This window comes from Rosa chinensis, chromosome 7, assembly GCF_002994745.2.
Source record: "Rosa chinensis cultivar Old Blush chromosome 7, RchiOBHm-V2, whole genome shotgun sequence".
NCBI classification, from domain to species: domain Eukaryota; kingdom Viridiplantae; phylum Streptophyta; class Magnoliopsida; order Rosales; family Rosaceae; genus Rosa; species Rosa chinensis.
Window position 1 is genome coordinate 333,705 of NC_037094.1, and position 14,663 is coordinate 348,367.

Genomic DNA, 14,663 nt, shown 5'->3' on the forward strand with positions numbered 1-14,663 from the left:
CTGCGGCGGCGTGGATCACAGGTGCTGGACTGGAACGAGATGTGGTGATGCTTGGTGTGGCGGCACTGCTCCGGGGGTGATCGGGTCGTGGCGGTTGAATCGTGGCGGCGGATCATGGCGGTGCAGGAGCGGCATGGTCGGCGGAGCAAAGCTGGAACTGGTGACGCTGGTTAGCGTGTTTGGAGAGAAGGCTGGGCCTGAACCCTGTCGGGCCTGTTGGGCTTTGGGTGGGCTTATCTTTGGATTTGCCTTGCACTGATTATGGTGGGCTAGGGTTTTTACCCAGGCCCATCTCTATGTTAATTTTGTCGAAGTACAATAATTTTCTGTAGGCCTTTTCTGGGGCAGTCTGGTGGATTTTTTCCAATCTAGCTAGTTTAGTATCGGATCTTGGTTTTGTCGACTTAAGTCTCAGTGTCTCTAGTTGTACACTAATTGAGGTCTTTAATCGACTAGATTTACTGATTCAGAGTTAGGTTGGGGAGGCCGGATCTTTCTAGTTTTTTCTAGCGCCTCCAACATAGTACTAAAGGGGGATCCCGCTACGCCTACGATGTATTCAATGTCAAATGAGTGACCTAGTTTCTATGTACCACTGTGGGTACTAACACATCTTCTTGTCTATCTTAGATGACAGCGGAAGGGTATGTAAAGACCATTCTAACTTTTGATCAACATATTGGCTTTGCCTTCTTTTCAAAAAAACATTTGAAAAAGGAATATAAGACACGTACTTGTGAGTGACTCAAATTCAAAAACAAAATTTGTACAAAAGGAGTCGTTGCGGAATTTTGGTTGAGATTGATTTTGTGTGTTTGTTTCCTTAGCAGTAGAGAAGCGTGGCCATGGCAACTCTTTACCTTTAATTTGCTTCTCAAAGACTCTTACAGAGTCAAAGCCACACGTACTGAATTAACTTGCATACATACGTTACCAGTAGCTGGCTTGGCGTAGCATTTCAATCAGAAATCGTGTTCATCCAACCAGTAGTTGAGTATTGAAGCTTGCTCGTCTTTCAAATTTCATTTCGGTAATTAGTTAATAATTACTATACTCCTCCATCTCTTTCTTTTTCATCATCAAAATCATCTCAAGTCCATCTCTGTCGTCAGACACTCAGATTTTTCGATTTATATGCTCGTCTAAGTTTTCTCTGCTTCATGCTTTCATTCATATAATTAGTAGAATTTGTATGCACGTTTCTTTGGATCTCTTTTCGTTTTTTTGTTGCTGCTGCTGCTGCTGTTGTTCTATGCTTGCAAGATCAGCTTAAATTTCTGAATTAAGACATCCTAGCCTCGCCTCCTCTGAAACTCTGCAGGCTGATCGAGATTCTGAGAATTTTGATCGAAGTCTCAAAGCTAAGATTAGTTGGTTAGTTAATCTGGTTAAGCATTACTGGTGGTGGTGGAAGAAGAAAAGAAATAAAGAGAAATGATGGTTCTTTTTTATTGGAATTAATATATATATATATATATATATATATATATATATGGGGAATTGAGCAATGTGATGTTATTGATTTGATTGAAAATGACCATACATGCATAGTTTGGAAGACTAGCTTGCTGATGTTTCTGTTTTCACTTTTCACTTGCGTGCTATTAGTATTTTGTGATTTTGCTTCTCGAGATCTGCGCTGGGCGCATTATTGATGTTTTTCGTCCTTCTTCATTTGCAGACGGCAAAGGGCTCCCTTTCCTCACAACAGAATTCATATCATTGTACGTAGGATGCTCTCTTCGTTTCCATTTTCTTCTTTTCTCCCTCTCCTGTCTTCGCCATCCTTTTTTTTCAACTTCGTATTCAGTTTTGCCTTTTTTATTCTTTTGAGATTCGAGAGCATGCAAATTTGAAACTTGAAACGGTTGTGTCTGTTAGTAACGTCGACGTGGTGGGTTTTAAAGTTGACAATGGAGAAACCGACGACACCACCACCACCATCATCAGCTTCTTCTGTTCAAATTCATCAGGAGTCAGTTCCGACTAGTCCAACCTTGTCAAGCACAAGGAAGATGAGCTTAAGCACCGCCCCGACCACCATGGCCACCACCGCCAAACCGACCTGGCTCCTCTCCAACCTCGCCGGTACGTACCTAGCTCCATTATTTCCTTCATTTACTATCTATCTATCTACCACTTACCACCCTCATAATTATATTTCTGTCTTCAATTTCTTCCCTTATTTGTTTTCTGGTCTGCTCTGCATTATTATCCATTATCAGCATGCCTAATTTAATTCTTCTTCTTTCTGCTTTACTTTTGTCTACAAATCAAATTTTGAATTTTGAAACTCTGAATTTCAAAAACAAGAGACAGAGCTTCTGAGTCTAGTATATGTAAAGTTGTAAACTGTAAAAAGTGAAAGAAGCCTTGGCCTTGTACCAGGTATACAATTGATTTTGTTGATTTGGGAGACATTGACCTTTCCGTCTATGCGTCTCTTTCAGAGCACATTTCTCCAGGAGGACCCCCAAGCGAGCTTTGGCTTGGCCCTCTTATTTATTGTGAACGAATAACATTTTTCATCTTTAACTCTTTTGGAAATTCAAATTTTTGGGGCCTAGCTTGTTTGTTTCTTCTACATGGTTGACGGATCCTTCATTTCAAATTCATCGTGGGGTTAGATTTAGATTTACCAGTAATGCTTCTGAAACTGTTTCAAATATACTGTGCCGCTTTTTTGGTCAAATATATTCTGTGTTCCATAGCTGATTCTTTTGGGGCCTAACCCATCCTTCCTTCCAAGTGGTAATCTGGATAAAGACCAAAGAGAAGTGTGACACGTGCTACTGTCAATCAAAGGGCGCAAATGGAAACGGGCCGGCCTTGTTCATTTTGTTGTTTTCTGGTTGGATTCGGCTCCATGACCCTGACCTTACTTTACAGACAAGACCAACTCGATCAATACTAGGGTTATAGCGAGCCTCTTTTGTAATATCCCAGGCTTTACTATCCATAATTTCAAATTCTCCAGTCACTCTATATTCCCGTCAAACTCAAAACTTGATATGTGTAGGTTATTTGTTTGTTTCCTTTTATCATCTGATTCTATTTTGTTTTCATGTCAGATGTGGAAGAGAGGATGAAGATGCTAGCGTTTAACAGTAAAACTCCTCAAGATCAAGACAATGGGGACACCTTCGCGGAGCGAGCTGAAGCTTACTACAAAACACGCCCTCAGCTGCTATCCCTACTTCAAGACTTGTACAATTCCTATCTCACTCTCTCTGACCGTTACATTCAAACAATCACCAAAACTACTAGTCTGAGTCAGAGTCAGATTTTTCATCCTCCTCGTCGACAATCTTCTCAAACCTCAACCATTGAATACTATGATTACTATGAGCAGCAAGATCAATATGAGACTAGCCAGAATGATTCAGATGTGGAGAGCTCCCTCTCGTATCAGCAATTTCCCACATCACTACTTGCTCAAGATGATGATGATGATGCCACCATGGTGTCAAGTTTTGACGCAATTGTCGCGGAGATTGTGATAAAAAATGTGGAATGCGATATCCTACTTCATGAGGTCAATGCATCGGAGAGGCAACAAAATGAATCATCGAGGAAGATAGAGTTGCAGAAGAGCTTGCTTGAGGTTTTGGAGTCTGAAAGGCTCATACTACTGAATGAGAATGCTAAATTGGGTTACAGAGTGGGTGCATTGATGGAAGAGAACAAAGCGCTTGCCTCCGAGTCTCTGTTCATGAGGAGGAAGGCCGGTGAGCTAGCTAGGTGTTTGCTCCAAATGAGGGAGGACCGCAGGGTCAGCATGCTCAGCCGTAAGATAGAGGACCTTCAGGGACAGATTTATGGGTTGGAGAAGCGGAACAAGGAGTACTACCAGCAACTTGTCAACAATGATCACTCACAACTAGGATCACTTGAAGAAGAGAAGAATAGTAGCAACAACAAGAAGAAGACTCGTGGTAGAAGTAGTAATGAGGTGGATTTGCACGTTTGCTTTCAAATAGGAAAGATGAAGAGGAGAGGTGGTACTGGGACGAGGACTGGTACGAGGGGTACTGGCACTGACAAGAAAGGTTCTAGTTGGTGGGGAAAGGTCAAGAACATAGACTTGTTTCTATGTGGACTTAACCCAACTACTACTGCTTGAATGCTTGATGATGGTGTCTGATTGCTTCAGAAACTTGAACCTATGGACTGGAATTAGAGAATAACTATCTAATGATCGATCTCTTTATATTTAGTTATCGTTTGTAAGGATGAACTCCGTGGTGTACCCTCTACACTTCATTGATATTATGCCTTAAAATTATGTTTGAGTTGAAGACATGTATGCTTATAGCTAGTGGCTATTCAATAGTACGTCTGAATACTTTGAGTTCTCCCACCTGTATGCTTATTGCTAGAGGCCATTCAAGATACTTTATTTCTCAAAGAGACATCTATCTTACCAATTAATCAGTGCTACATAAGGTGCAAATTACAGTTCCCAGTGAAAGGGGAGCTAAACAGCGTTCTAAACAACATTGAGCAGTCAATTCCGATCTCAATCTAAATATTATTGTCAAATCTTGACCATCTCATATATACTACAGAGGTACAAAAGAGACTAGTATCTGCTTCTTCTTCTATAAATTCTTTTATTGTCACTATAATTATTGTGTATGAATGTTGAACTTATCATGCATGTAGAGTTGTAGACCTATAATATGAACTCCTGCATGCATAAAATGAATGACACAGACAAACCTGCAAAGAGTCTGAACATTATGACTTTTATCAGCACAGTTCTGTAATTGATGTATACAAGACTTCAGAGACATTGGAGATCTTAAGACTTAATCAGGTACAGCAGTGAGTTTTTCGAGGTTTGCAATCCGAGCCTGCATAGCAGCATAAGTAGTTGAGAAAATATGATTGCAGATCTTAATAGATTATTTGAGGATATAGCTGAGCAGAGATCATAAAATTAAATGAGGAAAACAAACAAACGAGTGCAGGCAATTTTGCAAAAGATTCCATGAAGAAATTAGAAATGTTATATGAACACACTTGCGAGGAGATCGCTACAATTAATTTCAACCCGAAAACAACAATACATGAGTAGTTGGTCATTTAAATATGGCCAGGAGGTCCCCTGCCTCTTTCAAGCTGATGCATCTTCAAGTTAAAGTTCTTGTAACCAAAACTAACTTCAAAGCTTCATTATGAACCAAGATGATCTTTAATCTCTGTCCGTCCTAACATCATGGATATACGGGTCTTATAATATACCTTGAAAGATTTGGAGCGTCGAATAGAAGGATCTATCTGTAGAGCTGTCAAATATGACTTCTGAGCTGAATCAAAATGACTCATTGCCAAGAATGCATCACCTTGGCAAATATAAGCCTGCAACATGCAATTCATAGCGAACTTTTAAGCGAAATAAAAAGACTTTGTATAGATTTATTCAACAATATATATGGTCAGAAGAAGAGTATGCGATTATGTAACTAGGTAGCTAAGCTAAAAGAAGCACCTCCGGATAAAGAGGATTTAATGCCAAAGCTTGTGCGGCATCTTCAAGAGCCCCAGAATGATTTCCCAGTGCTAATCTTGCAATAGACCTGTATGTGATTATTGAAGGAATGAAGCACTGAAGGAAATTAATCAAGATATATACTTGATAGGACAGGGGAAGGTAAAACATCAAAATAATTAAGCTAATTAACTGATAGCGCCCTAACACAAGTTAATTAATTACCTGTCCTTGTATGTAATATGGATGCCACCAATTGGCCTTAATTCTATAGCCTGCAACAAGCCACGTACCACCAGAAATTCAAGAAACTGAAATTGAAATTGTAACTAGACATTCATCCCAATTAGTACTTGGTAATTAGTAACTAGAAATTACAAGTAATTAAGGACCTGTGAGAGGAAGAGCTCAGCCTGAGAGAAATTGTTGTTGTTGTTGAGCTCAATCTCAGCTTTATTCCTCAACGCAAGCGCTTCCAAACTCTTGTCAGCAGCGTCGGAATCCCAAGCTCCTCCGCAGAGTGCCACGAGGACCTCGGCGGCTCGAGCCCTGGTTCCGCAATGACCGACCAGAGTGCCGGCTGGAAGCGCGACGAGGTTGGGGCCGTTGCCGCAGCGGCTCAAACAGCCGCAGGACTTGACGGCGACTGTGGGGGGAGCGAGGGCCGTGACGGTCTCAAGGGTCTGCATGGAACCTTGTCTACGGCAACTCCGGTTAGTGCACACCCGGATTTCCTGGATTTCGGAGATGATGATACTACCGCGCTGTCTTGCTGTGGGCTTGGAATTAATAAAGATGGGGAGAGAATTGTTAGACGTTGTAAGTGGAGGAAACACAACCTCCATTTCTAGCTCGATCCGGTGGTCTGGTCTTGTGTTGTACCACTGAGTTTGGTCACTTGAGTTAAACACAAGCTAGACTATATCGGGAGACGCTGCAACCTGAAACTTTCTATATATTGTACGAGATAACAAATTGATTGACCAAAGAAAAACATTACGGAAATGACAAAATTTCTCTCGTAGGACAAACTAATAGTATTATTGTTCAAGTGCTTTGGGCTAGTTTTTTTTATTTCTTTTCTTTTAAAAAAGAGGATCAAAGAATTTCACTCTTACCCTCATAGTGACTCGAACCCATGACTTCGTCATTAGGTAGTGGGTGCCAAAAAGAAAAAATAGTGTAGCAGTGCTTAGGGCTAGTTTGAAGTTGCTGTGACTTTAAAAAAAAAAAACTGTTATTGCTGTGTTATGAGACTAATCAGCTGTGAATTAAAACATTTTCATGTTTGATAAATAATATTTTTAAAAATACTGTTAGTACATAAAACAACTTCAAAATGTGTTTTGATCCACAACAGCTTCTAAAAACAACTTTTACACTGCTTTTAAAATCTGCTGTCAGTGACCTATAACTTTTAATTAAAGCTGTTTTTTATTTATTTACCAAACACAATAAAATCTAAAATTTTAAACAAAAACGGATTTTTTTTAAAAGCGAAGCAATCCTAAACGGAGCCTAATTCTATTATATTCACTTTCAGAAGCTTATACAACCGATTATCAAAAGGTTTAATCGGTTGTAGTTGCAAAATTGGGTCGGGGGGCTGGAAACGGCCCACATGAAGGCTTGGTCTGTTGGGCCTGAATACTGCCTGAAGGCCGGTTTGCTCTTTTGAGCATGTTGGGTCAATATTTAGTTATTTTTATTTCTAATAATTCCCTTTTATTTTGGGATCTATGCTTGTTAGTTTTTAGTAAGCGGCAAGGAGTCTTAGTTACTTCACCTATTTACTATGTTGTGGTTTTAACATAGTTTATAGACTTCTTTTTTTAGTGAGCATGAAACTGTTAAATGAGTGGACCTAATCTATGTATCGTTGTGGCACAACCACAAATTATTTATCTACAACATGATGGAAGAGCAAGGATATGTAATAACTCATTCTAGCTTTAGATGAATGATATACTCTTGATTTAGGTTTAATTCAAAAAACAACCATTATAAAAAATTATTCGTAGTGCTGAAATTTAGTGGCATATCCAAAAATTTTAATAGCCACAATTACATTATATGTTAAATAATTATCGAATAATTAATACTTCATTTAGTTACAATTATCCACCGCTTCAATTTCAAAGATAAATACATTACACTGAATTGATTTATCCCAAAAAAATTTTGGGATGCCCAGTAAAATTACAAGAGAAAGAATAGTCCAATGTGTAATTGTACTCTGTCTATTGACCAAGTTGGTCTTGAACTCTTGATGCAAAAAGACAAATATATTAAAATATATGAAACTGATCCTAAGAAAGTGGACCAGACCAATTGGCCGACCTTCTCACAGAAGGTCAGCTAATCTAAATCCAAAATCTCAGCCAATCAGTTTTAGTTTTATATGAAAGAAGCTTAAATCTCAGCCAATCAGGAACACTTCCCAAAAGTTGAGAGGGGTCAGCTGATCCTTCTCGCCCTATGTTGGCTCTTGCTTAAATTGATTGATTTCATGGATTTATCTATAACACAAAAAAGTCTAGCTGATCATTTTCCATTATTCTGTGTGTTATAACTCATTTTCCATTTTTTGTTCAAAGCTTCTTGAATAGGTACAAGTCTCGTGGGAATTCTCTTTTGGATACAGACTTTTTGAATTCTATTGATCCTATTATCTCGGATTCAGATAATCTTTGTTTGCTTAGACCTGTCTTTGAAGAAGAAATTCACCGGGCTGCCTTCACTATTGGAGGCTTAAAAGCCCCTGGTCCTGATGGACTTAATGCCTGCTTCTTCTACAAAAATTGGGATATTATTAAGAATAAAGTTTGTGATTTAGTTTCCGATTTTTTCAATAATGTGTCTTCTCTAGAATTAATTAATCATACCAACATTGCTTTGATCCCGAAAGTTGAGAAACCTGAGTTAGTAAATCATTTTAGACCCATTAGTCTTTGTAATGTCGTTTACAAGATCATTTCTAAAATTTTAGTTTTTCGCCTTAAACCTTTACTTTCAAAATGTATTTCCAAGAATCAAGGAGCTTTTGCGCCAGGACGCTCGATTACAGATAACATTCTGATAGCTCACGAAATCTTTTCTTCTTTTAATAAAATGAAGGCTAGACATGGTGCAATGGCAGTCAAACTCGATCTGGAGAAAGCCTATGACTTTCTTGATTGGAATTACATTCGTTGTGTTTTATCTAAGTTCGGTTTTAATTCTAAATGGATTGATCTGATTATGGAATGTGTTTCCTCAGTCTCTTTTTGAATTCTTATTAATGGTAAGGCTGAAGGAAACTTTAAACCCTCGAGGGGTCTTAGGCAAGGAGATCCAATCTCTCCTTACATTTTTATTCTTTGTATGGAACCTTTAATTCACAGCCTTAATGCAGCTTCTACTGCTTCTAAGCACCATGTTGGTTTACTGTCTTCGCCGAATGGTGTTCGAGTGTCTAACCTTCTTTATGCGGATGATTGTCTGATTTTTGGTAGGGGTTCGCCTAAAGCTGCTCGGAATATCACAAGGATTCTTTCTAGGTTTGCTGCTTGCTCTGGGCAGCACATTAATTCAGATAAGTCCTCTGTCTATTTCTCCTCTAACTTAAATGCTTCAACTAAACTTCAGATTGCTAATATTTTGGGTATTCAACATAGAACTACTATAGGCAAATATCTAGGTGTTCATAACATTATTTTTTGGAAAGATCCTCTAAATGCTAAAGAGTTGCTTGTTAGAATTTCAAAAAAGCTAAGTGGTTGGAAGAGTTCCACACTGTCTAGGGCTGGGCGTCTCACTCTTCTAAAGTCGAGCGCTTCTGCGGTGCCTAACCATGTTCTTTCTTGCTTTAAATGCCCTACTTCTGTTTCAAAGTCTATCGATAAGGAAATGAGGAATTTCTTTTGGGGTGGCTCTGGTTCTCCTCCGGTGGCTTGGGAGCAAGTTTGCTTGCCGAAGTCTAAGGGAGGGCTTGGTATTAGACCGGTTTCTTGTTTTAATAAAGCTGCCTTGGCCAAGCTAGGTTGGAAAGTTATTACAGACCAAACTAATTGGTGGGTGAAGATTGTTAGGAAAAAATACCTTCGTAGGTTATCCTTTTTTGAGGTTCCTAAGCAATCTCATAAGTCGCTTGCTTGGAAGGGTATTTTAGACTCTAAAGAGATTATTCTGAAAGGAATGAGATGGATTATTGGGAAGGGTCATAATATAAAATTTTGGACCTTTAATTGGATCTATGATTTCCCCTTGATTCACCTGGTTGATGACACTAGTAGAGCCTCTATAGATCTAGACGAGTCTGTTTCAGATTATTTAGTTAATGGGGTGTGGAATATTGAGAAACTCTCTCATTATTTAGAGTCTTCGATTGTTCGAGATATCTCTTCTGTTAATCTTCCATTTTCTGACAGGGATGATGAGTTTGTTTGGGAACCGACTTCTTATGGGAAATTTTCCATCAAATCAGCCACCTGGTTTCAATGCAATCAGAATGTTCACCCTAAGACTAATTTGCTGAACAAAATTTGGAAGCTCAATATTCCCCCCAAAGCAAAAATTTTTGCTTGGCTCCTTGTTAGAGATAGACTAAAAACAAGAGCAAGACTTGCTCGCTTCAATGCTAGTATCAATCCTATTTGTGGCCTGTGTAATAATGATGTGAAAAATTTGGATCATATTTTTCGATCGTGCCCAAAAGTTTGGGATGTTTGGTCTATGGCTAATCTGAATCAGAGCCCTACTACCTTTAATTGTTTTGATGATTGGATTGTTTACATGTTTCAGAATGCTCCAATGGATGCTTTGGAAAAATGTTTGCTTCTTTGTTGGCAAATATGGAAACAGCGTAATGATGTTTTGTTTAGGGACTTGGGGTTTAGTCCGGCTTCTGTGGTGCATGCTTCAGCCTCCTTTTGTGCTGCCTACAGGACCCATAACCCCTGTTCTGTTACGACTTCCAATAGCTTAAGTGAAGTCATTAAATGGCACCCGCCGCCTGAAAACTTTGTCAAGCTCAACTTTGATGGGTCTGTTTCTTCTTCCAACCTTGCTGCTGCGGGCTTTGTTATTAGAAACCACTTTGGTGACCCCATTGTTGCTGGTTCGAGGTCAATTGGATCTTCAACGGTTCCTTTGGCTGAATGTACAGCTCTAAAGGATGGCCTGTTAGCGGCTAAGCGGTTCAACTTGGACCATATTTTAGTGGAGGGTGACTCGTCCCTAATCATCAACTGTGTCAAGCTCAAGTGTGAAGCTCCCTGGATGTTAAAATCTCTACTCCAAGACATAGCTTCTATTGCTAATTCCTTCGACAACATCTCCTTCTCTCATGTTTTTCGGGAAGCGAACTTTTTAGCTGATGCTGTTACGACTACGGGATTAGGCTTGTCTCCTAGAGTTTGGTTGCAGTGTCTCCCTGTTTTGGCACTCCCTGCCCTTTACTGGGACAAGTTTAGCTTTTGTTGCCCGAGGGGCTTTTCGTTGTAATTTTCTTCTTTCTACTAAAAAAAAAAACTTATAACACACGAGTTTTTTTTACTATTTTAACACACGTGATGAAAATTGAATTGAAGTTGCACGTAAAGAGCAAAACTATGAATAGAAATGGAAAGTTGTACACAATATTGCGCTTCAATATATAGTTAGTACGCTGTATGCATGCATATACTGTGCCATATATCCATCAAAATTATTCAGATCCATCCCACGTCGAAGGAATAAGGGTCTTGTACATATTAATTCCCTTCATATACATAAATATTACAAACTAGTTGAAGTAGCTAGCTATTTGTATTAAACCAACCACTGCTTACATTGATATTTGGTGTGCGTGCATAGTGGCAGTGTGTGAGTCCACGTTGTCGTCCGTTTGGCTCACAGTGATGATGTTGATGGATGAGGATAAAGGCGAACTGGAAGTCCTTTGGTAGGAAGAAGAAATGGGGTCATCACCATTTTCTCTTTAGGAAAAACCTTCTCCCACCTGAATCTGGTGACCAAGTTATGCATGAAAACCAAAATCGTAAAGCGAGCATATTCTCTTCCAGGGCACATCCGAGGTCCTCCTCCAAATGGGACGTACGAAAAAGGAGCTGGTCCTCCTCCGTCGAACCTTGATGGGTCGAACTTTTTCGGATCTGGGAAGTACCCTCTGGGTTTTTATGTGTCGAAAACACACTCCAGTATAACTGCATGCATAAATAGTTCATTTCATGAGTGTAAACTTTTAATCATAGCTAGAGAAACCAACACACACATATTATTATATATTATGAATGTATTATACATGTACAAACCTTCATTCCTTTAGGAATCAGATATCCTTCATAGACAAAGTCTGTCATGGCCTCTCTAAAAGTTCCAGGATTTGGCGGCTCCAATCTCAACACTTCACATGCGACATTCCATGTGTACTTCATTTTTTGTATGTCCTCCCAGTTGAGCAACTCTCCTTCTGCTTTTGAATCTGCTATCTCCATTTGCTCTGATAAGAGAGATTCATTTCTACGTTTTAGTATTACTGTAATTAGTTGACTGATAAACCAAATATGAGAGTGGTCACTTGCTTTGTGGCGGGCAGGCCGGGCCAGTAAGTACTTGATTATATATTGAATTGAACCAGTGCTCGATATAATGTTATATGTATAGATGTCTTTATATAGGTCTCTATATAGCTAATTAACTACTAGGTGAAAACATACTTCGGTCAAAAATTAATTGAGAGAGGAGAGATCCAGATATAAATTTGATTAGGAGATAGATCGTTAAGAATGTAATGTTGTACAAGTACACATATTCACATAGTAGACATCGTAATTTTATTCAGCCGGAGATATATCAGTTTGGAAATTGAAATAGGAGGATAGATGTATAATAGATATGATGGATAGAGGATTAAATTATGCTTGAAATATGTAGCTAGATTGTCCAAAAAACAAAAACGATGCTTTAATCTGTAAGTACCTTTAAGGACGGCATCATAAACTGTAGGAAGCTCCGATAGATACATGATGATAGAACACAAGGTGATGAATACATTGTCATAAGCAGCAATGAGTAGACCATTTAACTTGTTGGCGATGTCGGTTTCCTTCATTTGTTGGCCGTCGCTATATCTCTCCAGCAGCAACTTAGACATCAAATCATGATTATTATTATCTTCATCTGCTGCCACAGACAGATCTAAATCTATTCTCCTCTGTTTAACCATATTTTCAAGGTCCTTCCTGACCTGCTTGGATGCTTGGATGGCTCGGTTGAATGCTGTGCCAGGCAGATTTATGGGCAATGAAATGAAGCCTGCTGCAATATGCTGAATTGGCTCCTCTAGTTTGGCAATCACTGCTAGATCCTCCACGTTTAAGAAGATTTTACACACCAATGTGAAGGTGTGCATCTTTGTTAGGGCTAGAACTTTGACTTGTTTTTGATCCGACCAGAACAGGTCCAGATGACGTTTGGTGACAGTATCCATAGTCCCTACGTACTTTCGGAGAGAATCGGGGCTGAGAAACGGAGACAGAACTTTGCGGTGACGAATGGACTCCTCGGCGGTGTTTGTTTTGTTGGAGCTGGCAAAGACGGTGTCGATCAGGGACGTAGCTACGTAGATGGCTACTTGGGCTGTAGCCCAAGGGAGATTTTGAGCTAAAAGTGGCTAATTATAGGTATCGCCCAAATAAAAAAAAATAAAAAAAATTATACTAAGTGTCTAAGTCCATCAGAGACTAGGTCTCGACACAGACAGACAGCAGCCGCTGCGAGCCCTCGACTCCCTCTGACTCTCTAAGGCTCAGACGCTTAGTCCCAGCACCGAGCCACCTCCACCGCTCCACGCGGCCACGCCTGACGCCTCCTGTTTCTAGAGCTCCTGAATATACCTTGGGCTTAGTCTTTTAGAGGAATTGAATACATTAATTGAAGTAAGGGTCAATTAGAATTTCTGTTCGCTTAGGTTTTAATCGATTCTGTTTGTATATGATGCATTGATGTTTGTATCATCCAAGTTCAATTTCCTTAGTAGCCATGGCTTCCTACACGGTTTCATTTGGGTTATAAATTTATAATCAAAGTCTGTTTGTATGATGCACAAATTATTGTCTGTTTGTATCCTAGTTGATGAATACGATTCCTAGTTGATGCGCATGCATGTTAGAATACATAATTGTTATCCATAAAAGTAATCAGGTTAGTCTGTTTGTATGACCGTAATAGTCGCATCTGGCCGTAATTGTTTGTATCCAAATTGTTTGATGAAATCAAGTTTTTAGGTTTGAATACATTAATTGTTTGTTTCCATAGCTCCTCTGTTGCTGTATATAACCAATTAGAATATCTTCCTTTTGTAGCTAAAATTAGCCCAACCCAAACTCAATTCCTGGCTACGTCCCTGGTGTCGATGTTAGCAGGCCACCATGACTTGACGAGTTTGTTCTCGTTCGAAAACAGGAACTTGTTTCCAGCGGCAGTACATAGCACCGCCATGGATTCACGCAGCAACGATGTGGTGAACACCTTGCAGCTGCTGCTGCTGCTTTTGGAATCTGATGATGAGTACTTGATCCTCCTTTCTCCTATGAACTTCTCCGGTACACCCCTTTTGGCTGTTATCAAAAAAGCAAGGCCTTCCCCAATGATGGGCCAACCTGAGCTTCCTGGTGGGAGCTGAAGCTGATGATTATGATGATGAACTTCATTTTTGCTAGCATTTCTATTCAACATACGAAAAAGATAGTAGAGAGAAACAAAGAGAACTAGCACAGAAAGGATAAGCATCTCCATTTCCATCTCAAAACTCTGAGATCTAGCTTGATAATTTTGCGGTATATATAGCTACTCCTCTAGGTGTATATAAATCCCGTTTGTGGAAAATCACACCCACCTTGGCTTTCGATACTAATTTGGAAATTTAGGAACCTTAATTATCAGTGGAGGACGTGGCGCATATATATATATATATATATATATATATCATACAACTCCAATAGCTTTCTTATATTTTGATTTTTCTCTATTTTAGAGAAAAATAAGTCTCTTTTGCTCCAATAAACTCCCTATAAGAGCAACTCCAACAGCTTCCCCATATTTTGATTTTTCTCTACTTTAGGGAAAAATGAGCCTCTTTTGCTCCAACAGATTCCCTATAATTATCCCTATTTTAGAGAAAGTGAGG

General features: G+C 39.3%; 2 protein-coding genes and 1 pseudogene across 5 annotated transcripts; 1 reads left to right on the forward strand and 2 right to left on the reverse strand.

Annotated features, from left to right (window-relative positions):
• Positions 1–782: 782 nt before the first annotated feature.
• Positions 783–4,285, forward strand: LOC112180945 (kinase-interacting family protein). Of its 4 annotated transcripts, none has more exons than XM_024319530.2 (4): positions 783–1,030; positions 1,682–1,724; positions 1,835–2,088; positions 3,072–4,285. In XM_024319530.2, exons 3-4 carry the CDS (start codon positions 1,914–1,916, stop codon positions 4,121–4,123), a joined length of 1,227 nt encoding a protein of 408 aa, XP_024175298.1. In that variant the 5' UTR covers positions 783–1,030; positions 1,682–1,724; positions 1,835–1,913; the 3' UTR covers positions 4,124–4,285. The 4 variants fall into 4 exon arrangements, with proteins under 4 accessions (XP_024175298.1, XP_024175297.1, XP_040365811.1 ...); XM_024319529.2 differs by having other exon boundaries at positions 1,882–2,088; XM_040509877.1 differs by having other exon boundaries at positions 783–990; positions 1,882–2,088.
• Positions 4,286–4,490: 205 nt separating this feature from the next.
• On the reverse strand, positions 4,491–6,490 carry LOC112180947 (tetratricopeptide repeat protein 1). The gene is made up of 5 exons (XM_024319533.2): positions 5,887–6,490; positions 5,720–5,769; positions 5,495–5,582; positions 5,248–5,364; positions 4,491–4,856 (listed from the first exon to the last, which is right to left on the reverse strand). Exons 1-5 carry the CDS (start codon positions 6,337–6,339, stop codon positions 4,812–4,814), a joined length of 753 nt encoding a protein of 250 aa, XP_024175301.1. The 5' UTR covers positions 6,340–6,490; the 3' UTR covers positions 4,491–4,811.
• Positions 6,491–11,320: 4,830 nt separating this feature from the next.
• Positions 11,321–14,327, reverse strand: LOC112179114 (annotated as a pseudogene).
• Between the last annotated feature and the right edge of the window lie 336 nt (positions 14,328–14,663).